General features: G+C 36.7%; 3 protein-coding genes across 4 annotated transcripts; all 3 read left to right on the plus strand.

The window, feature by feature from the left end:
* The first annotated feature begins 1,078 nt into the window (after nucleotides 1–1,078).
* On the plus strand, nucleotides 1,079–5,758 carry JAR1 (Auxin-responsive GH3 family protein). 2 transcript variants are annotated; one of them, XM_021952287.2, is made up of 5 exons: nucleotides 1,079–1,220; nucleotides 2,525–2,832; nucleotides 2,922–3,023; nucleotides 3,114–3,913; nucleotides 5,150–5,758. In XM_021952287.2, the coding sequence occupies exons 2-5, from the start codon at nucleotides 2,540–2,542 to the stop codon at nucleotides 5,692–5,694; spliced, it is 1,740 nt and encodes a 579-aa protein (XP_021807979.1). In that variant the 5' UTR covers nucleotides 1,079–1,220; nucleotides 2,525–2,539; the 3' UTR covers nucleotides 5,695–5,758. The 2 variants fall into 2 exon arrangements, with proteins under 2 accessions (XP_021807979.1, XP_021807981.1); XM_021952289.2 differs by having other exon boundaries at nucleotides 1,086–1,220; nucleotides 2,529–2,832.
* Nucleotides 5,759–14,025: 8,267 nt separating this feature from the next.
* LOC110751809 (uncharacterized) lies at nucleotides 14,026–19,200 on the plus strand. Its single transcript, XM_021952330.2, has 5 exons — nucleotides 14,026–14,670; nucleotides 15,283–17,617; nucleotides 18,000–18,060; nucleotides 18,154–18,377; nucleotides 18,831–19,200. Exons 1-5 carry the CDS (start codon nucleotides 14,556–14,558, stop codon nucleotides 18,883–18,885), a joined length of 2,790 nt encoding a protein of 929 aa, XP_021808022.1. The 5' UTR covers nucleotides 14,026–14,555; the 3' UTR covers nucleotides 18,886–19,200.
* A 3,543-nt stretch (nucleotides 19,201–22,743) lies between these two features.
* Nucleotides 22,744–24,184, plus strand: LOC110751856 (uncharacterized). The gene is made up of 5 exons (XM_021952388.1): nucleotides 22,744–22,877; nucleotides 22,959–23,134; nucleotides 23,246–23,302; nucleotides 23,648–23,853; nucleotides 23,996–24,184. Exons 1-5 carry the CDS (start codon nucleotides 22,744–22,746, stop codon nucleotides 24,182–24,184), a joined length of 762 nt encoding a protein of 253 aa, XP_021808080.1.
* Nucleotides 24,185–24,253: the final 69 nt, after the last annotated feature.

The following is a 24,253-nucleotide window of genomic DNA, read 5'->3' on the forward strand; positions in this document are numbered from 1 at the left end:
AAAACAAAAAATAATTATTGCTTTGGCCTTCTTAAAGATTAATGAACGTTTGAACAAAAAAAAAAAGATTAATGAACGTTTTGGATTTTAAAAAAAACATATCAATGAATGCTAATATTACCAACTAGTCTATATATTTGTGATGGTGGTGGTGATGACATTGGGGTGTTTGTGGTCATTGTGACCAATGTAATTGGCTTGTGTAGTGTTTTATTATTTTTACCCATTGTGATAACATATTAACTCAATTTTATTAATTTCAGAATGATCACATAATGCCCTAGTTATGGGCTAAAGTTGGTTTAAATATTCCTAGAAATTCTAGGAATCCAAAGGAAAATAAAAGTGGAAATAAACAAAAGTTTCTAAAAACTAGCAAAGTATTAAAAGGCCTGTTTTGGGCTGTTAAACGATTTTGAATGCCCAAAAAAATATATACATCATGACAAAACAATGAGTTTTACTCGTTGCACTGTTCCCTTCAAAACAGTGGGTCATGGCCCCAAATCGGAGCTCGGGGCCCATACTTGTAACTTGCTGGTTTTGCCTTTGCATGCATGATGCTCTAACTCCTCTTCTATCGCTTCAACTATCTGTTTTACGTCATATTTGAATATCTTTTATTTACCAAAAAGAAAATAAAAGAATGGTGATATATTAAAACAGATTACCACATTCAGTGCCGTTTGAGCTCAATATTGTGATTCTTTTAGTATTTTCCATCATTTTTAGAAGGTCTTAAAAACCATTTTTAGAATAATTAACTAAAGTCATTGATGATGTGAAATTTAACAAAATAAAAATAAAATAAAAGGAAATTACACAGCCCAAAGCACACGCAAATCGTCATCCAAAAATGAAAAAGAAAAAGCCAACTGGGTAATATTTGCCTATATAAATATTGCACCTACACAAAGAATCTTCACTCACTCCCAGTCTAAATTACCCAAGCCAAGCTCGACACTCTGGCCTTTGGTCTCAACCCCCAAAGCCACATTTCTTACTTTCTCTCTCTAGAAAACTATCTTCTGTTTGCTTCCGCAGCAGAAAAATTGCATCAAATTCGGTGACTTTTGTAACCTTTTCTTCTTCCACAGTGCTTTGGTCTCTGTGCCTGCCATCATCCTCTATCAGTTGGCTTCTAAATCCTGGTTTCTTCTGTCAACGTCAAAAACAGAGCACTCTGTTTTCCTCTGTCTCTCTCAGACTTCGATTTACAGGTATTGTTCTTCCTGGCTGTTCACTGTTAGTCTTGGAATTCTGGTGGGTTTTGAGGTTTTGACATAACAAACGAGCTCAAGTCTCTTTCTTTTGTTTTCTCTTTGGGTCAGAGTAGACTCTTGGGCAATTGAGTTTTCTGTTACAAGCTGTACAAGTCTGATTTTGTCTCCCACTCTCTCTGGTTGTTGATTTTTCCATTTCTTTTTCTTTGATTTTGGAAAGTCGTTTCTTTTTTCAGAAAAGGTTTTTCTATTTTCTATTTTGGAAATTCTCTGTTTTTTTTAATTTTCGCCTTGTGGACAAGGCCAACTTTTGAAGCTCGTTTTCCACATGGTTTCGATTTTAATATGTTACTGCTTTTGATAATGATCAATTTTACTTATTTGGATTTCGAATTCCTATTGAGTACAGGCTATAGTTGGGTGTTTGAAGCACTAATTGGATGAACTTCAACCCCTTGGAGCTTTAAATTTGCTTAATTTCTTTCTTTATCTTATTGAATTTTCGATCTTTTAAGCCTTTTATCTTCGAATTAGATAAGTTTCCTGGAAAGCTGTTCAGAGTTGACTGCGTTGACTGCACTCAGTTAAAGACGAAAGCTTAGAAGCTTCGCGTTCTGGTTCTCAAGTTGGAGGAGGACTCTTCTGATAAGAGATTTTAGTCATCCTTTTTGCACCGTGTGTTCAACCTGCTTTTGGAGATTTGACTTTACCTTGTGTTGCATAGATTAGCTAGTTTTGTTTTTATTTATGAGAAGATTAGCTATTTTCTTTCATTTTTCATTAATCAAGTCTTTTTTCCTGTTTTATCCTTGAAAAATGATTGCAACCTTTTTCTGGAATGCTCGTTGAAGTCTGTTTGGTTGCTCAGAAAGCTGAGGAAAAGAAAGGTGCTCTGAGTTTTCAGAAACTTTACTTTCACCGGCTTTTTAAATAAAATTATCAGGTATCCAACTGCCCCTCTGCCTGCTGGTTGTGATAAGCTCTAATCTGCAACCAGTTGGAGGTGCTCTTAGTTGCTAGAAAGTCAACAGTTTGTTACAAGGTGCCTGAGCATCTGAATGATTTTTTTAATTTTGAATGGCTCATAGCTATTTGTCGCTTTCTTCCACCCTGCCAGCGTTTTTGCTCTTTTTCTTTTTGGCTGAGTGAGAATGGGGTGTATTAGAATCTCAAGTGAATTGATTGTTTCAATTAAATGATCATAGTTTCATTTGTTAGTCCTTTAAAGGTTCAATATAAAACTTCTTGTATTTTTTAATCCTTAGAGTTGTATTTGGTGCTGATTTTTGTTCCTGGTAAAGTCAGAATTTGTGAGGATGTTGGAGAAGATGGAAGAGTTCAACATGGAGAAAGTCATAGAGGACTTTGAAGCAATGACAAAGGACGCCGAGAGGGTTCAGAGACAGACCCTTAAGAAGATCTTGGAAGAAAATGCATCAGCGGAGTACTTGCAGAATCTAGGACTAGATGGAAGAACTGACCCAGAGAGTTTCAAGGCTATTGTTCCCCTTGTTACTCACAAGGATTTGGACCCTTATATTCAGAGAATTGCAGATGGTGATTCCTCTCCCATTCTCACTGGGAAACCAATCACAACCATCTCATTAAGGTACTTATGAAATCTTCTATTTTACTACTTCGTCACTTAGAATTTCTGTTGGAGAAGTTTTGTTTTCTGATATGTTGCACGATATGCAGTTCTGGTACTTCTCAGGGAAGGCCAAAGTTCGTACCTTTCACTGATGAGCTGATGGAAACTACCATGCAGATATTTCAAACGTCTTTTGCCTTTAGAAACAGGTAATGATGCATTTGAGTTTAGCACTCACCTATCTTTCAATTTTCCTCCTTTACTTTTTCTGATGATCTAAAATGAGGCCTATTGTTCAGGGAGTTTCCTATTGTGAATGGAAAGGCCTTGCAGTTCATCTATTCCAGCAAGCAGTTCAAAACAAAAGGTGGTTTGGCAGCTGGAACTGCCACCACCAATGTGTATAGTCGTTCACAGTTCAAGAACACGATGAAAGCAATGCAATCCCAATGCTGCAGCCCTGATGAAGTAATATTTGGTCCTGATTTCCACCAGTCCTTATATTGCCATCTCTTATGTGGGCTAATATTCAGGGATGAGGTTCAGTCGATATCTTCAGCATTTGCTCATAGCATAGTCCTTGCATTCAGAACCTTTGAATTACTGTGGGAAGAACTCTGTGCTAACATTCAAGACGGGGTCCTCAGCAGCCGAATCACAGCCCCGTCAATCCGATCAGCTTTGTCAAAATTGCTCAAGCCAGACCCTGAATTGGCTGAACTCATTTATGAAAAATGTTCAGGATTGAGTAACTGGTATGGATTGATACCAGCACTTTTTCCAAATGTCAAGTACATTTATGGTATTATGACAGGGTCAATGGAGCCTTATCAGAAGAAGTTGAGGCACTATGCTGCGGGCTTGCCTTTGTTGAGTGCTGATTATGGCGCTTCTGAAGGGTGGATTGGAGCAAATATCAACCCAAAAGTACCCACTGAGTTCACCTCTTATGCTGTGCTCCCTAATATTGGATATTTTGAATTCATCCCTCTGAGGAACAACATTGGTGACCAGGAGCTCTGTGTGGAGCCCAAGCCAGTAGGTCTGACTGAAGTCAAGGTTGGTGAAGAGTATGAGGTTGTTATCACTAATGTTGCAGGTAATTCCTCTATTTATTTATTTATTTATACAAGCGATAATCTACTTTAATCTAATCTAAACTACGGGGAGGGGGATTCCAACTCAGGTGCAGAGTGGGGAGCACATCCGCTCTAGCTAACTTGGCTAAGCCCATGTCTGCTCCTCTATTTAAATTATAATTAGCAATAAGGTTTGCTTCCTATGAGTCTACAATATGCAGAGTGATTTGAAATTCAATATGCTTACTGTGCCAAGCCTTGTTTTCTCAAGAACTGTGCTTCTGAAAAATCTATTATTAATCCATGAATTCATCCTTTACAGTATAACTTGCCTTTTTCTTGCCAGTCCCATTAAATGGGCTTCTAGAAACCCAGATTTGGCCTTAAATGCTGACCATGTGACCCTAGAGCCAGAGGGCAACTGCTTCTATCCTTGTGCCATATCCCTCCTCTCCATGCTGTACGTTGTTCTTTACAATTATTATTTTGTTTCTCTGTATTGTCCCTAATGAGATTCTGAAGTCTCACTAGTTGACGTGACTCAGCCAGCTGGCTTAGACATATGCATCCATTATTGTTTTGATTCAATCACAGAATAATCTTTAAACACAGTGAAAAAGCATTATACAATCCTCTAGCATATGATCCTTCTATAGTTGTAGTTGGCATATTTGATGTCCCCCATAATATATCAACATCAGAAATGCTCGATTTGAATACTGCGTTGTTAATCTCATTGGTCTGAACGTCAAGGTCCTATGCTAGTCTTGCTCTATGCAGATACAGACACAATCTTCTGAGAGGAAACAGATTTGTTTTCTTGTTCAGCATGCGTGGCAATTTATATAATTTATCATATAGCCTTGTATTCTCTGTCAACTTGCAAGTATTTTATAGTATCCGTGTTTTTGTTCTCAAAGTTTTCCAACTCTCATTTGATCTGGGTAGGCCTGTTCAAGTTTTTCCATTACTATCTTTATATTATATGATGCATGAATAATGCAGCAGCAGAAATATGTTTGGTCAGTTAGTCAAATTAATAGTAATCTAAAGTTAAAAGTACATCTTAATCAGATTAACATGATTTAAATATGCTTAAAAAGAGGTAGATTTTGTATTTTAGTTCTTGGTCATGGAATCTCGAATCCACAAGTCGTCATACAAGTCTTGCTCTTTTATATGAAATATGAGCTGCCATCTTATGTGCAAATTTATCCAAACTTGTGCTTTAAAATCTGATCAAATTCAATGTGCAGGTCTCTACCGATATAGGCTAGGAGATGTAGTGAAAGTTGTGGGCTTCCATAACTCAACCCCGGAGATTAAATTCATGTGCCGGAGCAATCTTCTCCTTAGCATCAACATTGACAAGAACACTGAGAATGATCTGCAGCTAGCTGTTGAAGAAGCTGCCAAGCTGTTAGCTGCAGAAAAATTGGAAGTTGTTGACTTCTCAAGCCATGTAGACTTGTCCGCAGATCCTGGTCACTATGTCATCTTCTGGGAATTGAATGGTGAACCAAGCCAAGAGGTTCTTAGTGAATGCTGCAACTGTTTGGATAAATCTTTTCTTGATGCAGGGTACCTTAGCTCGCGCAAGGTCAATACCATAGGTCCGCTTGAGCTTCGAATTCTTCGGAAGGGAACCTTCCAGAAGATTCTGAACCATTACCTAGCACAGGGAGCTGCTGTTAGTCAGTTCAAAGCCCCAAGATGTGTAGGACCTCACAACAACATGGTTTTGCAAATCCTTTGTGGCAATGTGGTTAGGAGTTTCTTTAGTACCGCCTATAATAATTAAGTGTATGCACACTGTTCAAATTGAGTGTTGATATATGAATACATTCTGTTTTAGCTTTGTTAAAGCATTATTTTGTTTCTCTCACCTTTCAAAGTAAAAATATCGCTCGCCTTAGCTCAAATGGTGCGGGAAGATGGTAGATCAAATGTTCGAATGTCTTGAAAACAAAAGCATGTCTCATGAAATTAGTTGAGGACTTCCTTATATGTTCAAGTCTCTAATATTTTGTGACAGTTTGGTAACGTTGGCAGAGAACATAAATCGAACTCTTAACTTATCCTAATCCACTTCACAAGCGATACTTATTTATTGATATTAAATCCGAATAATTTCCTCACTTTTCATCTATTCATGTGCAATAAATGTAGCGTCGATGATGAAGAAAAACAACTTTACAGGTCAAAGTATAACTTTCATGGAAGATGTTGACAATGGAAACCCCCATTCACGTGTAATGTCGTGGTATTAGGTATCTTTTGGTCTTAACACACAGACTTGAGCCAAGCGCCATCTCCGTTCTTTGTTTATTTGGTATGGTGAAGCAGGGCCACATGAGTCTCTTCCACCACAGACAAAATTTAAACCTAATTTAAGTAGGTATCTGACAATGCATTCCTTGATAAAATAATAGCATTCTTACTTGTCTAATTTGACATGCATAAACAAATACTAGGTGGGTGGAGATTGTTTTCTTTCATGAAAAGCCCCAAAACAATCTAATATTAGATAGTTACTTCACCTTTACAAGTTAACATAGATTTTGCCCTATAGAAAATATTTTTAATGGAGTATATATGTCACCTAAAAACGACTTGTGGTGAGATATTAGATTGCTACTTGAGCTTTACAAGTTAACACATATTTTTCCCTATAGAAAAAGTATTTTTAATGGAGTACGTATGTCACCTAAAAACGACTTCTGTTGTGGTATTCTTATTTTCACACTAATTAATCAAACTCCACCACGACCAGATGGATTTATGAAACATTTCTTACAACAATAATTGTTGTCAACATCGAATAAAATTTCAATTATTAGTTCTATTAATTTTCAATTGATCTCGTTGGCGTTTAGAATTAGTGAAAGTGGGTTGAAAAATGGGTTGGAATTGGGTTTGATCGAGGATTTCGATTCTATTTTACGGTAATAAAAAAAATACCGTTAAAAATAAAACTTCTTTATCACTACAAGTCAAAAGTTCAATTTATTGAAATAAAATGGAAATGACTCTCACCATTGCAGATGTTCTTAAGAGCATTTACCCTTGCACCTGAAGGTTCGATTCCCCCTTGCTCAATATCGCTTGTATTAAAAATAAAAAAAAGGAGTTGTAAGTTTATTATTTTATAATATAAAAAATCAAGTTCATGCATTTTCCACAAACATATAACCGAGGCAAACTAAAGAAAAAAGAAGAAGACAAATATCAGAAACATGCATTGCGTTGTTGTATAGGTTACACATGGTAAAAGACTGTCACATATTAGTCCAGCTAGCCCAAATAAGAAGAAGATTGTACGTTTAATATTCTTTTATTTCGGTCTTTTAATTAAAGCATACTTCTTCGTATTAACGGGGATGAAAATTTGAACTTAGTACGTCATTCAGTATTCTGAAGAGAAATATCACAAAATCGTGCTTAAGCAGTACATGATTTAAAGCAGTACATTGAATTAAGAACAAAAATTGAATGGTCCTTGGACTATATACAGAAGCTCCTCTATCAATTCATTGAAAAGTTTTACAAGCCATATAATATGGATTTCGTACCTGTTTGATGAAAGTTAATATGGATTTTGTTGCCTTCTGTGGTAGATAGCACCACATTTGATACCATTGTTAATTTCTTTCTTTTCAGTAGTGTGTTCAAAACCATACAAACTTCTAAATGTAGATTGGTGAAGAGCACCTGTGATTAAAAGCTGGAGCACCACATGATTTGCTTTGCTTACTGTCTTATCCCAATATGAATAATGAGCAGGATCTGTCATGCTTCTGGTAACAGACAATGTTATCCTCATCAAATTTTCCCATGATATTGATGAATAAGAAGGAAAAAAAATCTCCCTATAAAGGGCACGACAGTAATTCCAAAGGTATTGAATCAGGGGTGCATCCAGCAAAACATGGTGTGCCCATTATAAAATATATACGAGAGAATCTTTATGTAATTGGGACACACAGAATATTGCATGCTTGTCACTTGTCAGCCTAACTCTCATATACTTTTAATCAGTCTATTAAAACAATCTTGGTGCCAAGAAAAATTTCAGACCAAAAAATATGCAGCAAACATTGAAACGCAGAGAAGATGATCATCAGAAAGAAGAGGCAGAATTGGGCATATGGGATTGTGGCAGCCCCTTATATGACTCCTATGAGTTGGTCACAGTCAGTCATCTGATCGAACGGCATCTAATGGCATTGCCATCTCTAGGAGGATCAAGGCGGTTCATCACTAATCTCTCTCATCATCCATCATCAGAGATGGCCTCCTTGAGTGCCACTACCATATCATCAAGGGAGGGCAAAGGGTCATCTTCTTCTTCCACGGTGGGTGGCTTGAGTGAATTTATGGGGATTAGGAAGATTTGGAAGAGGAGGGTTGTGTTTGGAGGAAGAAAAGACAAGGCCAAGAAAATGAAAACAGGGTTGTCTGGCTTTTGCAATTTGATTGATCTATGGAGGCAAAAGGATCACAGATGAAGTTCCAGTGTTTGAAAAGCACAAGTTTATATATACATACATGTATATTTTATTTTCCTCATTCTTGCTTTCTTCATTTGCGTTGATGAATGAAGATACCAAAAGAAAAACAAAATGTATATTTCTGGTTTTCTTTTGTGATTCAATCTTATTTCTAGATCATAAAGCTGTTCGTGAGCTCTATATGAATAAAGCAAGGCAGTCCGTGCAGTCTTTTTCAATTGTCCCGCGCATTACGTCAAACTCTAACAATAACAACTAGGCAGGGCATAATACAGAAGTTGGAAACCTTATCTTTTTTCTTGTCTTTCTTAAAGTCCAATGCCTGCAATGTATCACGCATATTGTAGAAAATAGGATGAAATTCTAGTGGCATGAAGTATGATGGAATTGAAATCTTGAGTTCAATTGGTCATACAAACAACCACGAAAACCTTGAGCAAATTACACTGGTGTAATTGGTGTTTGGCTTTTTTCTTCTCCCCACTTGAGTCTCAAGTGGTGGGGTTGAGAGTCAACGAAATTCGATTAAATAGCAAAAATGCATGTTTCATCACCATCATGTCGAGCTCTCACAACTTGTTGAACTGTTTTGCTGCAATTGTTTGTGAATTTCCAAAATGGATGGCACTCACTACTATACCCTACACGGCAGGGACTTAGTGGGTTTGCACCACCTCTAAATAACCTAAGTGTTGAAATTTTCTCCTCCTTTTTTTTTACCAGAGTGTTGAAGACGGATAATAAAAGTTGGATAGCATTAAAAGTTACACCACTCCTAGTTCACACTAGATAAGTTCATAAAGGAAATCAAATCTTCAAGAAGAACATTTCTTTTAAGACCTCAATAAATAGCACACTAGTGTTTTAGGTAGCTTCTATAATGATGATAAACGATGCACTGGTCGTTCCACTTGCATTCACGACCATCATCGACACATTTGTGATTGGGATGTAAATGCGTTGTTTGCAACCCAAAAAAAGGATAAACTTGTTATAAAGAAGAAGAAAAAGCGAAAACTCTAGCAGATAAATTTATTTTTTTTGCCCCTCAAGCCCTTCAGCGCCTGAGCCTCATCTTGGGGGAGGTGGTCTGCCCCTCCTCCCCGCCCTCTTCCTTTCTCTATGTCTCTCCCTCCTTGATTTTGGTTTTGCCCCTCTCTATGGTGTTTTTGTGCATTCTTTACCATGGTGGTCTATTTTGTCTCTAAGGTCAGCCATTGAGCCTTATTTATCACTGGCCCAAGAAAATGAAAATGAAAATGAAAATGAACAAAATTGGAATGGGCTTTGAATTAAGCCCGATGTGTGAGACTTAAAATAATACGCAAGAATTCTATAGTGAGGACTTTATATATTACTCTTAGGTGAGGCCTTATCTCTTAACCATTGAATCAAATTGTTTAGCCTGATTCAACAATTAAGAAATAGAACCTCACCTAAGGGTCATATATAAAACCCTCACTATAGAATGACTCTGCTACTTGCTAGGCAGCTTGGTGAGGCACTATATTTGTTTTAGGCCGGCCCAAAACACAGCCAAAACTCTTCTCTAACTTTTCTTGGCCTTGTCGAAGCTCCAAATCTAGGATCAGCAATGATAATATGAATTCTATATACTGCTTTCAAGGAAGAAGTATGAATTTGATTGTTTAGTTTATTTTCCTTGGTATACTTTTATTTTATTTCATTGATGTTTTATGTTTGGAGGCCGATGAGATGCCCTCAAAAAAAACCTCTATATGCATGACTCCCATTACAAAATATTAAAATAATAAGATTAACTATGGTTAATTTTTTTAACATGTTGCATAATCAAAAGGGGAAAGGAGAAAAGGAAAGTGAGCAAACTCAGACTCTTGAATCATGTGTGCACGTAAATTGAGTGAATTTATTTTTCATCTTCCTCCTGTGAATGTCAGTATGATTTTGACATGAAAATTATCCTTTTCAGTAACAAATTAGTGTATAGTTTTACAATTGGGAAAAGTATTTTTCTTGACATGTCAAGAGAAAACTATAAGAATTTGATAAAGTTCCAAGAGAGAAAGTCCACATATGGGTTTAATTTGATTATTTTAAACATGCAAATCATTTGAGATATTAGAGAAAACTAAATTGAAAACCAAGCTATGTAACCAAGTTGGTTTTGGAAAAGTTAATATTATTTTGAATAAGAACAAAAAGATAAATTGGAGGAGATGATATAGCCTAGGGACTCTATCTGCTCAAACTCTTCTATATACCCAAACTCATCCTCTTCAACTTGGCAAATCATATATCCTGCCCAAAGTTCACATGTTAAACTAGGGTAAATTGTCGAAATGCCCCTTGAACTTGTACCTAATTATCAATTTATTCCTTGACTTTTTTTTTTTCACAAAATTAAGGACTCGAACTAAATTTTATTCTCAATTTCCCCCCTGTCGTACAAATTCTCAACATTTCATCCAATTTGCCGTTAAATATGAGGGCAAATTGGTCATTTCATATGTTAAAAATAATTAAATATTGTAAAATAAAATAGTATGACATATAAAATGAAAAAAAAATCATTTTAATACACAGAGGGGTGGGACCCACCCACCCTTTCTTCTCTCTCTGCAACTATTGCCTCTCTCTGTGACCAAACCCCTTCTTCCCTCTCTCTCTCTACGACTCCCTCTCTCTGCGACTCTGCCCCTCTCTCTCTATCTCTCTGCCCTCTTTCTCTTTCTCTCTCCATGCGACCAAACCCATCAGCCCCCACCCTCCAAACAGCCCCATTTTATTCAAATCTTGAATCCATTGATGAGTTGTGTGATTTGGGGTCGAGATTTTGGATGAAGGGGCAATGAACTTGTGAGGTGAAGAGGTTTGGACCCGTAAGGCTATGGGGGAAAAAATCATAGGGGAAAGGACGCAAATAGGTTTGGGTTTGTGTGTAGGGATAGGGTTTTATTTTATGTTTTTTGGATGCAAGGTGGGTTGCGAGTGGGGAAGAGGCTGGGTCACTGGCTGCTGTAATTCAATCTAGGATTGGAGTGGCTAAGCTTGGGGGATGGGGAGGAGTTGTTTTGGGTTGGTGAGATGAGGGGCTGGTTGTGGTGATGATGGGGAAGAAAGGTGATGGTTGTAGGGAGGTTTTTTTTTTCGCCCAAAAAAAAATTATTTTTAATCATTTAACTGAAAATTGGATGAAATGTTGAGAATTTGGACGGCATGAGGGAAATTGAGAATAAAATTTAATTCGAGTCCTTAATTTTTTTTTTAAAAAGGGTCAGAGAGTAAATTAATAATTAGGTACAAGTTCATGGAGCATTTCGCCAGTTTACCCATTGAACTATATGGGTTTGGGTATTAGTCTCCCATGGATATGGGTTATGTGTAATTGTTATCTTTGTTTCAAAAAGAAAAGAACATTCCATACATTTGAGAGTTCTGTTGACTGCTCTAAGTTTTAAAGATTACACAACTTGCTGACTGAGGACCATTGAACATCTACAGTGGTGTTGGATTCCCCCTACCTCTATGGCATCCAGAATCGAATTCTAGTAGAGTTTCTTTACTCTAATGTAAACAAAAAAAACAAAAAACAAAAAAGCACTAGAAAATATTGCCTTTCATAGAAAAGTTGTATCCTAGAATCTTGCTGCTTTATTTATACATAATGCAAATTATAATACAATTTTGGTTTTACTCCAACTCAAGTTGTTCCATTCTTTGCCTTCTTACCAAGTAAGCAACTGGACCAGATAACATCCTCTCTTTTTTAATTTTAAAAAAAAACCCAATTTGAAATAAACTATATATTTGAGTTGGAAATTATTAGTGTTGAATGCTTGAAACGTAGAGAGTAGTTGTTATGCATTCAAATGCAATCAATATGGTTTGTTTTGTATCAGCAAGCAAAAAGGAGGACCAAATCAAGAAGGGGCCTTTTCCCTCTAAAGCTTTGCTTGTGTCTGAAGCATGTTTAGCCAATGAGTGTGCCATAACATTTGCCTCTCTTTTGGGTCTAGTGGCAGATTTTCATAGCAATTATCACTAATGAAAGGCAAACCTCCGAAGCCAGTTGTAAATCAACAATTGTGGCCAACAGTTCAACCACCTCAGCTTCCATTCAAAATTAATGATCTTGTTCATTTCTGCTACCAACACCAACCCTGTTTTTGCTTCCCTGCTGGACACTAGGCAGTGCACCATCAATATTTACTCTCATGAGTAAATGTTGGTGCCTTCATGTCTTTACCATGCGCAATTATGGATGCAATTTTATTGACAATTTGTTACTTTCTTACATAAAATCAACAACCCATATAATGTTTTTGCATACATTTGTGCATTTTCAAAGGGTAGAGATAATACCACTCCAATTTTAGTTTCACCCACTTCCAAACTGAGTATTTTTATAGTTTTTTCTACTCATAATTAGAAAGTGTAGGGAAAGTGTCATTATCGCTACTATTTTCAAACGACAAAGAAAATTTCCAATTTGGAGTACACCGTAAAGAAAGATGTAACTCCCATATATAGTTTCATCCAACATCTTCAAATTTCTAATTATATAATAAATACACTGCAGAAAAATATGTGACTCCCATATATAGTTCCATCCAACATCTTCAAAACAAATATAGAAGCCCAAAGCTTGCAAAAGAGAAAGGTACAAAAGATGAAACTCCCAGTCCCAAAACCAATGTGCTACAATCTTTATAGCTAGATTAGATAGACCATCTCATAAATGGTCCAAAACCCCATAGGCTCTAATACATGTAACATGTCCAAGCAGCAACTTTATATATTGGGACCCCTAGCTTTGGTTGTGCCATTGAAATTCCAGCTTGCAAACATGATTTGCAGTTGAGCCAAAAATCATTCAAATTCATTAAAACAAACAAGACCCAATCTTTTTTCTCTTCTTCATCTTCTTTTTTTTTTAGGTTTTTTTTGACTCATCTTTTCATCATCGTCTTCTCATCAAAATCTTCTTAAAAGTCAAAATCTGGCAGTGAAAGAGATGTGAATGGTAATAAGTAGTAGTTGATAGGACGACAATGCCACAATGGACAAAATGGTTTGGGTCCGTAGGGCCCACTAATAGTCAGGGTGTGGGGTGGGGCCGGTGGGGTTTATTTAGATTCGTATACAGACTAGTCGTCAGACTTATTAAAAAAAAAACGCAACTTCGTAGTTTTTTCTCTCTCTCTTTTTTCTTCTTTCACCTTTCACATCGGCCAAAACAGTGCTTTTCTCTCTCCAGTCGCAACCAAGAAAAAGCGCTTATTAGAAAAACAGAAAAATAATACCCAAAATCAAAGAAGAATCGAATAAAGCAAAAGCTAAAAATATAAAGAGAAAAAAAGTTGGTTTTGCTACTACCCCGTACCCAGATCATTTTTGCTTCTTCCACTCCTTCGTAAGGGTAAAGTTGGGGTGCGAATAGTAAAAACAGGAAAGCGTCAGTGTTAAACGACACCAGACAAACGGCGATTCCAACGAAAGTCACTCCGCTTGTGCACAAGAAACGACACCGTCTCAAGACCAAACGTCGTCGTTTTGGGGCATGTTCCTTGGAAATATCAATTTGCTTTAACGTTGGAAAACGGTCCAAGACTCACACATTTGGTTTGTGTCTGAAAATATAAATTTAGCAGGAAAAAAAACACACGAAAAACACACAAAAAAACACAAAGCAGAGCATAAATGCAGAGATTTTCTCAGAAACACAAAAACACATACATCTACTGGAAATAGAATTTCTCAAAGCACTTGTTTTTTTTCTTTTTTCCAGCCCATAGTTTTCCGAGAAATTAATTGTCCCCACAAAAGCTCTCTTCTCTCTCACGTCTACTTCTCTAGTTCCACATCATCATCATCAACGCCATCCCTTCTCTGTTTGATTCCTCAGAAAACTGAAAAAGAAAACCCAAAAGAAAAAGAGACTTCCTGTCTTTCTTCCCCACTCACTCAGTTTCAGCTCCTTAAAACAGGAACCCAGCTCAGCTCATTCTAGCAACAAACCAAAGCTTTCTCCTTTCACCTCATTTTCTTTACTTCGTTTTCCTTTTGGTTTCTCCGCAGGCAAACTTTGACTGGAAACAGTTGTTAATTTGTCGCGTGTTTTTTGGTCGTTTTGTCTTTGGGGTTGTTTGGTGACTTGGGTTATGAGCAAATGGGGGACTCAGCTAAAGTGAGGTTGGTTCGGTGCCCAAAATGTGAGAATCTTCTCCCCGAGCTTGCTGATTACTCTGTTTATCAGTGTGGTGGTTGTGGTGCTGTTCTAAGAGGTATGCTTCTTCTTCTTCTTTCTTTGCCTTTTTATTTTTAGTTTCATTCTTTGCTTCATGTTTTTGCACAATGTGAGGATTATTTGGTATGGTTAGTGAGAAATTTGAGAAAAAAGAGAGAAACTTTACGTTTTGAATCATATGATTCATGTTGGCTGGAAACTCTTTACCTCCAAGTTTCTGACCAAAATGTCAATTTCTGTGACTTCTTGGTAACCAACGGCTACCTTACTGTTTGTTTCAAATCTTTATGGTTATAGTCGTGATTCTTGTTTTTTAATTCTGTTGAAGTTTCTGCTTGATTCATGTATGAGAAACCTTGGAAAATGGAATGAAATCACGATTTCCGGCCTTGAAATTAGGCGTGGTATATTCCCAATGCAAAACCAAATTCCACACTAACACAAACACACAATCATTTGGATTTGAGAGGTTAAGTTTTTTAAACCTGGAAAACCAGATATCGAACTTAACAGTAGCATTACCATCAACACATTTCCTACTCAAGGATCCTAATATGAACGTCATTACATAAAGCAAATTTCTTATGTTTGAGTTTATTTTGTGTGTCTCTAAAATTGAGGATCAAATATTCATTTCTCTCGTTTACAGCAAACAAGAAAAGGCAAGAGGGGGATACTTTGTCCATGAAGTCGGATGAAGAAAGGGTTGGAGGAGTTTCTGCTAAATCAGATGATTCAGATGATAAAGGAATAGTTGTTTTGACTGATGCCTCTGATACTGATGTTAAGTCAAGTGATGGCTCTTTGAGGTTTGATCTCGGGGATTTAGAGAAGCAAGATGTTAAAACTGCTGAAATCTGTAGGAAGCAAGCCAAAGAGACGACTGATAACGGAGCTGTCGAGGATGGCGTAGGTATGAGCGTGGAAAGAGATGAATTGAGCAATGCATTGGGAAGAGAGCATGGAGATTTGAATGCGGAATTGAGTTCCATGAGTGAAAGCCGAAGATCAGGATGGATGGCAGATTGGCAAACTTGGGAGAATGGTGAAAGGGAGCGGTATCGAAGACATCCAAGAATTGATGTTGAAGGTATGAGGTCTTCAACTTCAAATTATCCAGATGAGGGTACATCAAATTACCATTTGGGTTCTTCTCATAGGGGTGGGGAACCATTGAGGAATACTAATGACCCAAATGGGGCAAACAGAGTTCTGTACCTCGAACAAGACCGAGCTGAGCTTCTAAAGAAGCTGGATGAGCTGAGGGATCAACTTAGCCGGTCTTGTGATTTGGTTGATAAGCCGAAAGAGAAAGCTCCCCTTGAAGCGGGGATGGTTCCTCCAGATCCTTATGGTAGTTCTGACGCTTCATACCCAGGAGCTTCTTCAGGGGCAAATAGGGCTTCAATGCAGTACTTTGGACCTGGTAAACATGTCACAGGACACTCTCATTTCAATCACTTTCCTGAGGCATTTCCCTACACCAATGGGCGTGAAATGCCTATGCCTAGCTTTTGTCCTTCCATGCATAATTCGAACCATTTTCCTGGATATGGGGATCCTTTTGGATCCCAAATGCTCAGTGGACCTCCTCATCCCTTTCCCAGGCAATACCAGCAACCATCTCATCCATACTTTTCTGGACAGTATGCTGAAAACAATCCTGATCCATATGAGCTTTACCCACATAATGCAACATTTCACCATCCTACTTGCCCTTGTTTCTATTGCTATGACAAACACAGAAGAGCTTCAGTGCCAGTTCCATCCACTGCTTTTCACAATAAAAGGTTCCCTGATTTCCCTAGCAATCCCATGTTGGCCCAGCCTGAAAATCCTGGGATGATTGGTCCATATGATCACAACAAACCTAGGACTGCAATTCCTCCACCCTTTCATGTGTCACAAGCCCATACAAGATGGCCAAGTGACCAACCCCATACAAGATGGCCAAGTGACCTTAACTCCCACATGGACAGTTTTGCTCATTCCCGTCCAGAGAGGGTGGTGCTAGCCAGTGGTGGCCGCCGATGTCTTCCATTTTCTGGTGGTGCTCCATTTGTAACATGCAATAATTGCTTTGAACTTCTGCAGCTGCCCAAGAGAGTACTTATTGGGGAAAAGAATCAACAGAAAATGCGATGTGGGGCTTGTTCTACAGTAATTGATTTTTCTGTTTCCAATAAGAAACTTGTCCTTTCCCATCATGCAGAAGCACAGCAGAATCCATCAGAGGTTAATAATAGCTTGAATGAGGTGGTCAAAGATAGTACTTCACTTTCCCATGGACGTGTCACCGGGGTCTATGCTCATTTCTCTTCTGATGATTATGATAATTCTGGTTATGATTTTCATTCAATAGATAGAGAACCTGTTTTACCGTCCACAGCCCCAAGTTCAACAAGAAGCAAGCCTCATGAGATGCAAAGCTTTCATTCTTCATCTCCAAGTACCTCTGAGGATGACTGCAATCCGGAAGCTCCAATTGCTCCAAAAGAATTCACAAATTCTATTCAGCAGCCAACCAAAGCCACTTTTTCTCCTCCACCTCCTGGTTCACCTCTACAGGAGCATTTTGAATTCTCATCTAACAGTCACGTGATAAACCGACTTGGGAAGGGAAACCGAAGTAGTCGCTCAGATCAAGAGAAGGTAAAACCAAATAAGGTTACCTCGCGACAAAATTCGTTGAAAGAGACATCACTAGCAACTGAGATGGAGGTATCATTTAATGAGTACTCTAACACTGGGGTTTCCCAAGATTCTTGGGACGCAAACAAAGAAGAAGATCAGCCAAGAACCAACAAAGGGAGTGAATCATTTATTACCAACTTTATTAAGAAAAGCTTTAGGGATTTTTCCAAATCAAATCAAACAAATGAGCATGGGAGAAGCAATGTTTCAGTTAATGGGCAATTAATACCGGATCGTGTGCTTAAGAAGGCTGAAAAGATGGCAGGAACAGTCCATCCTGGACAATATTGGTAAGTGAGCACTCACTAACACATAGTGAATTTCTTAGCATGTTTGCTTTTTGGAACTATGCTTTATAATCTTTTCGAACTCATAATGAGTGAAGATATGTGCGTTGTTGGAAGATAAAACATTTGTTGGCCTATATTCTAATAGCTTAAGGTTTTTGGAAAAGTGAATAACCAATACTACTAATCATGGTAGCAGCGGAATAGATCCCGAATTAAAATCTCTGTAATGTATGTTGAATTCCATATGTTGGGCTCACTAGAGTTGGGAGAGCCCACATGTGAGGGCTAACAGTATACTTCAAGGATAGCTTACTGTTCCATCTGTAATCTCTCTCACCTCCTCCATTGTACTTATGTCTTTGCCTTCAATTTCTTAAAACAGGTATGATTTCCGAGCTGGATTCTGGGGTGTCATGGGTGGGCCTGGTCTTGGCATGATTCCTGTAAGAGAAATTTTTACACTATTATCAATGCATAAGCTATTAGTTATATTGGTTTTCTGCTTAATGTTGATGGAGAATTCTTTTCTTTTGCAGCCATTTATTGAAGAATTCAATTATCCCATGCCTCAGAATTGTGCTGGTGGAGATACTGGTATCTTTGTGAATGGAAGAGAGCTTCACCAAAAAGATTTAGATTTGCTGTCCAGTAGAGGACTTCCCACAACCAGAGATAGATCTTACATCATAGAGATCTCGGGGAGAGTCCTAGATGGGGACACTGGTGAAGAGCTTGATTGTCTTGGCAAGCTTGCCCCAACGTAAGCACTAATTCTTTGATGGCTGCTTCTTTTAGTTCGTTCTACTTGTCAATTATTCTAGATAGTAAAGTGTTGCTATTATCATGATGAGCAGATAGGCGTATTTAAATCTTTATATTGTCGTTTATCGTGGAAATGTTGGTTTCTGTTATGGTTGGAACTTAGAATGAAAGACATGTTGAATATTTTGGACATAGATACTCTAGGAAGATACCTTTAACAGAATATGCTGTGAACATTCGTTCATATATTATACTTCACTTCACATGCTGCATGTTTTAGCCACTTGGTTGTCAGCATCTCTTTACAATTGTACTGATGCTATTGTATGTTTTAGCAATCTTCTTGTTTCCTGTTTGGTTTTCCATGAATATTATACTTGTCTAAAATCTAAACATCCCACCAGCATCTTTGGGCATTTTCTAATGTTCCGTACTTTGACCCTTTGAACAGGGTTGAGAAGGTACAAAGGGGATTTGGCATGAAGCTTCCAAGAGCTGCTGCATAATCAACTTGTATAAATCACTAGGTGCATCTGACATGTGGAGAACCTCAAGTCTTCCATCCTGAATTGGAAAGTAAAATTATAAGGGTTAACAAGGGGAAAGAAAACCGCTCCGAGAAAATTCTTTGAACTGTTCTGTACAACATTGCAGAACACTGGAAATGAATGATAAACTGTTGGATGGTATGTAGTCTAGTTTTATCTGAAATCTAGTATAGCTGTTTCTGGTTTGATATTTTATTGTGTATGTAGATCATGCAAGCTTCTTTGAGCTGACTTCAAATATTATGTATATGGTTTTTTCTTGTTATCTTGCTATTATGATTTTTGTTCCATTGGTGCTTAACCATTCAAAGAATGTGCAACAGACCTCAGCAGCTACTACTAGTCAGTATTTCCCTCTTTTTTGTGTGTGATAAACTACTACCTGTGAAGGGGCTGAGGCAATCTTGGGACCAAAAAAAAAAAACTGAACGGAGTTGTGAAATTCAGACCAAGCCAATGATTGGTTTGTCTGGTGCAAAAAATGCACAAAGACATGCAATTTGCATGGCGGCCTCAGGACACAATGGCTACCCAACTTGCAGTCTTGCACTGCATGGAGTTAGGGCGTTCAGTTGACCTCAAATAGTGGGCTCGCCCCAATCTCAGCCTAGTGCTCAGAGCCCAGGACCAGGGCCATGCCAAAGAAAGAAGGAAAGTTTTTTATTTTTTTTTAACGGGGAAGATTTTCTCATACACAAAGGTGTTATGGGGATTCGAACTTGAGACTACTCTTGTACAAATCAAAGTTTTTTCAACTAAACTAGATTCCGTTGACAGGAAAGAAGGAAAGATTAAGAATGGCTAATTGGAATTCTTGTATAATAGACTTATTTCCATTGTTGCAAAGAAAAAAAAAATTGTCAATTTTGTCTTTTGTTTTGGATTGGTTAAGTACCATTTTCTGTATTGGTTCAGTCTTCATACTTTTTTTTTCTTGAGAAGGGAGAATTGTGGAAGCAAGAGAAGTGAGCTGAAGACATTGCAGTCTGCAGAGTGCAGATGATAAACCCATAAAGTAAAGGCAGTTCATGGAAATTGACAAATGTGATTGAAATGAAAGCTCTTTAAAGCTTTCGCTTTCCCTAGGGGCCAAGCCCCAACTGGTCCCCCTCCTCACATTAAACCCTCGGAAGTTTTTTCTAATTGCCACAAAAATGCAGACATAAATTGGTTTTTCTTTGGGTTTTGCTTATAAAATATAATAAACTTAACTATAAACGCTATGCCACTTTAAACTATTTTAGTTCTATGTTAAACCATTGTATGTGTTTTTCCTTATTTCTCCGTCTCATTTCATTTCTTTCTCTCTTCCCTTTCTTATCAATTGATTCCGGAAAGCTAAATACAGGGATTCGGAATCTTGTTAATAAAACACAAAAGTTTTTATTTCTATAAAAAGATATCAAAGAAATGCATGAACCATAATGAATTCATTGACCTAATCATTTCAAATGCATAAATTGTATCTATTAATTTGAAAACACGTGATTTGACCCCCCCAAAAAAAAATTGAACTAATCATCCAGCAAAGAAAACAAAAGTATCATCAAGGTTGGCAAACATGCAACGGCTTGTGGAAAAGGTCTTAACTTGTATATCAATGGTCTCAAATTCAAACTCCAATAACACATTGACAATGTATGTGAGAAAACCCCCATCCTCCCTCATAATTTTTCCAAAAAAAACATGTAACATCCCAAATACATAAAAGGCAAAAATCAAGTGATTAGTGTACAAAATCTGGGTTTGGGGTTCAGGTGATCCACCTAATAAAGTTCTCTCTTCTTCCCAAGAAAATAAAAATAAAAACATAAATTAGAAAGCTGGTCCAGTGTTGATGTAAATTAGACTTTAAAGCTCCACTAGAAGCTCAAGCCAGCTGTTTTGAGATAATCTAATAATCTATCCACTATTAAAATTCAGATAAAAGGTTTGAGGTGGGTAGGGCATGTGCATTGATCTATGTATTCAGATCAATGAACAAAATATCGATAATTCATGCACACTGGGGTTTGAACCCCTCCCCCTATCCAAGTTCTGAGCCACTTAACCACCACGCTACTCCTTACTTTGTGATTAGTACCTTTGGAATCTTGTATTTATAACTCTTCCAAGCTGTTTCTCAAAATAGAAAATAATTACTTATTGTTCTATATTGTTGACCAAATATTTAATTACTTAATATAATTTATTTCTTTCCTATTTAATCCATTTAATGTTATTGCTTATTTTATTATTCATTATAAGTACTTACATTACTAAATTCCCCTTCAAATTGTTGCTTAATTACTTAAATTTCTATAATTATTTTCTTTATTTCCTATTTAATTCTTCCTTGGATAACTTTATTTATGTTCTTAGTTAATTTTCAATCTTCACTATTATTTTTTAAGCATGGTAAAGTACTTAATTTTCATGACAAATCAAGTTGGTTTACATCTTTAATTATTTTTCAATTTTTGATAAATAATAAATATAAGAACGTGTACCATGTCATGATGTCCAGTGAAAAATGTAAAATAAAGTTACTCATGTATCTTACCATGCAATTTATAAAGTGTAAAATATTGTAGTAAAAATGATAAATAAATTACTACATGGTGTTTAATTTTCTTTCATTAATTACTCTAGATTTTCTAAGTCACAGAGTTTGTCAGCTCACAATATAATCAACTTAAATCACTCAAACCTACTATGCAATGCATTTCCTTCCAATTTTTTGTGTTAAAATAATAGATAATTGACTAAATAAACTTTTTACAAAGTTTCATTAAAAATTTCCATGTTTTTATCACAATTTCCGTGGTTTTTATCTAATTTTTATCGATATCGATATTTTCCCGATATTTCCATCGATATTTCCGTGTTTTTGAACCACCGATATTTCCGAAACCCTCGATATTTAAGACCTTGATTCATATACAAAAATATTATATTTAGAGCATATCTTAGGACATACATTGTTTCGTTTCCCCTAGTGCGCATGTTACATGCCCATGTATAAATTTATCAACCCAAAAAAGGAAAGAAAAACCCACCCAAGTTTTATTTATTAATCAACATTATGTTGGAAAATTTGGTTGGTGGATGCAAAACATCACACAATATAAATATTAGTAAGTTAAAAAAAAACAATTAAATTACAGCGAAATACTTATCTTTTAGAATATAGAACCCAATTTTTATAGATTTTCACTCGCAATACTTGAGTTGGGTGAACAACTTGAATTTTCCCTTGAGAGATAAACTAAAAATTGAAAGCACAATGTGGGAGAGAGAGAAGTGAGAAAATTGCTCAAAATGTTCTCCTACTTCTTACTTAGTTCAAAAGGTTTAAATAGAATGTGTTTTATTTTTTATCAATTAAATAGAATTGAGAAAGTGATCTGAGCATATTGAGAAAGTTATTCATAAACAACCGAAAGATGAAATTTTGAATAACCGACTACGACTCAAGGCAACAATTTAGAGTGTTCGGTGGCTTACATTTCAAGCATGTGCTTTTAGAGGTCATGATGAATCTATAGACTCAATGAATCGTGGAAATTTCATTGAATTGATAAAATATACAGTACAATGGAATAATAAAGTTGCAAAAGTTGTTTTATAGAATGCCCCGAGAAATGTTAAATATACTGCACCATTGATTCAAAAGCAAGTTTTACATATTCTTGCTGACAAAGTGAGAAACAAAATTCGTAATGAAGTTTGGGAATCAACTTATTGTATTCTTGTTGATGAAGCAAAAGATGCATCTAATAGAGAGCAACTGGCCATTGTTTTAAGATTTGTTGATAAGGATGGTTTTGTACGAGAATGTTTTTTGAGATTGTGAGGGTTGAATATACTAGTTCATTGACACTTAAAAAAGAGATATCTCGGGTTCTTATGAATTATGATCTCCAAATTGATAAAATGCGAGGTCAAGGATATGATGGTGCTAGCAACATGTGAGGTGCATGGAACGGACTACAAGCATTATCTCTTAGAGATTGCCCATATGCATATTATGTGCATTGTTTTGCTCACAGGCTACAATTAGCATTAGTTGCAGCATCAAAAGATGTGGCTCCTATTTGGCTATTCTTTTCAACACTGAATTCCATTATCAATCTTATTACTGCTTCTCCCAAGTGCCATGGTGAGTTACAATCTACCCAAGAAATTGATATTGCACATATGGTTGACACTGGTGAACGTGAGACAGGTAGATGGCTTAATCAAATTGGTACCTTGCATCGGCCTGGAGCTACTCGTTGGGGCTCTCATTATGATTCTTGTTCGAATTTATTAAATATGTTTAATGCATCTTGCACAGTTGTTGAGACCTTGATTAAGAATGGAGCCTCTAATTCTATACGTGGGGAAGCGACTAGTACGTTCAAAGCGATGACATCTTATGAGTTCATATTTATCTTGAATTTGTTAGAAAAAATTATGGGACTTACTGATAGCCTTTGTCGAGCATTGCAAAATAAATCTCAAGATATTCTGACTGCTATGAATTTTGTTCATAGTACAAAAGATGCTCTTTAGAAATTAAGATTGAAGGGTTGGGATACTTTCTTTGAGGAAGTGGAATGATTTGGCAAAAAGCATGACATCAATATGCCTGATATGAATGCTCCTTATAAAGTTGGTACACGTCGTTCTTGTTAGCAACATGATGATATTACAATTGAACATCATTACCAGGTTGATTTATTCAATAATACAATAGATTATCAATGGGAAGAGTTAAACAGTAGATTTAGAGAAGGAGCAATGGAACTTCTTAGTCTTAGCTCTGCTTTGGACCCTAGCAATGGTTTTAAATCATTTAAGATTGATGATATGTGCAAGTTTGCAGAGAAATTTTATCCTCAAGATTTCACTGTTAACGAATTACGTTTATTGAGGTGCCAACTCGAACTTTTTGAGTTTGAAGTACACCAACATGATCTTGATATCTTTCAAAAATGTCCACTCTTTTAGAACTATGTCAAGTATTAATTAAAACAGACAAGCAAAGGCATATTATTTGATTGATAGGTTGATTCGTTTAGTGTTAACTCTTCTGGTTTCTAAGGCAACTACGGAACGAGCATTTTCAGCTATGAAACATGTTAAGACTGTACTTCGCAACAAAATGGAGGATGAGTATCTCGCAGATTCCCTCATTGTCTACATTGAGAAAGAGCTTTATATGGATATTGATTCAGATTCAATAATCAAAGATTTTGATACACTCAAAGAGAGAAGGGTTCCACTTCACTAGGTAAGCTCTTTAAAATTTTTTTGCAATCAAACATATTTTTTTGAAGTTGGACAATATGTTTGATTTGAT

This window comes from Prunus avium, chromosome 2 (assembly GCF_965620075.1).
Source record: "Prunus avium chromosome 2, drPruAviu1.hap1.1, whole genome shotgun sequence".
Lineage (NCBI taxonomy): Eukaryota > Viridiplantae > Streptophyta > Magnoliopsida > Rosales > Rosaceae > Prunus > Prunus avium.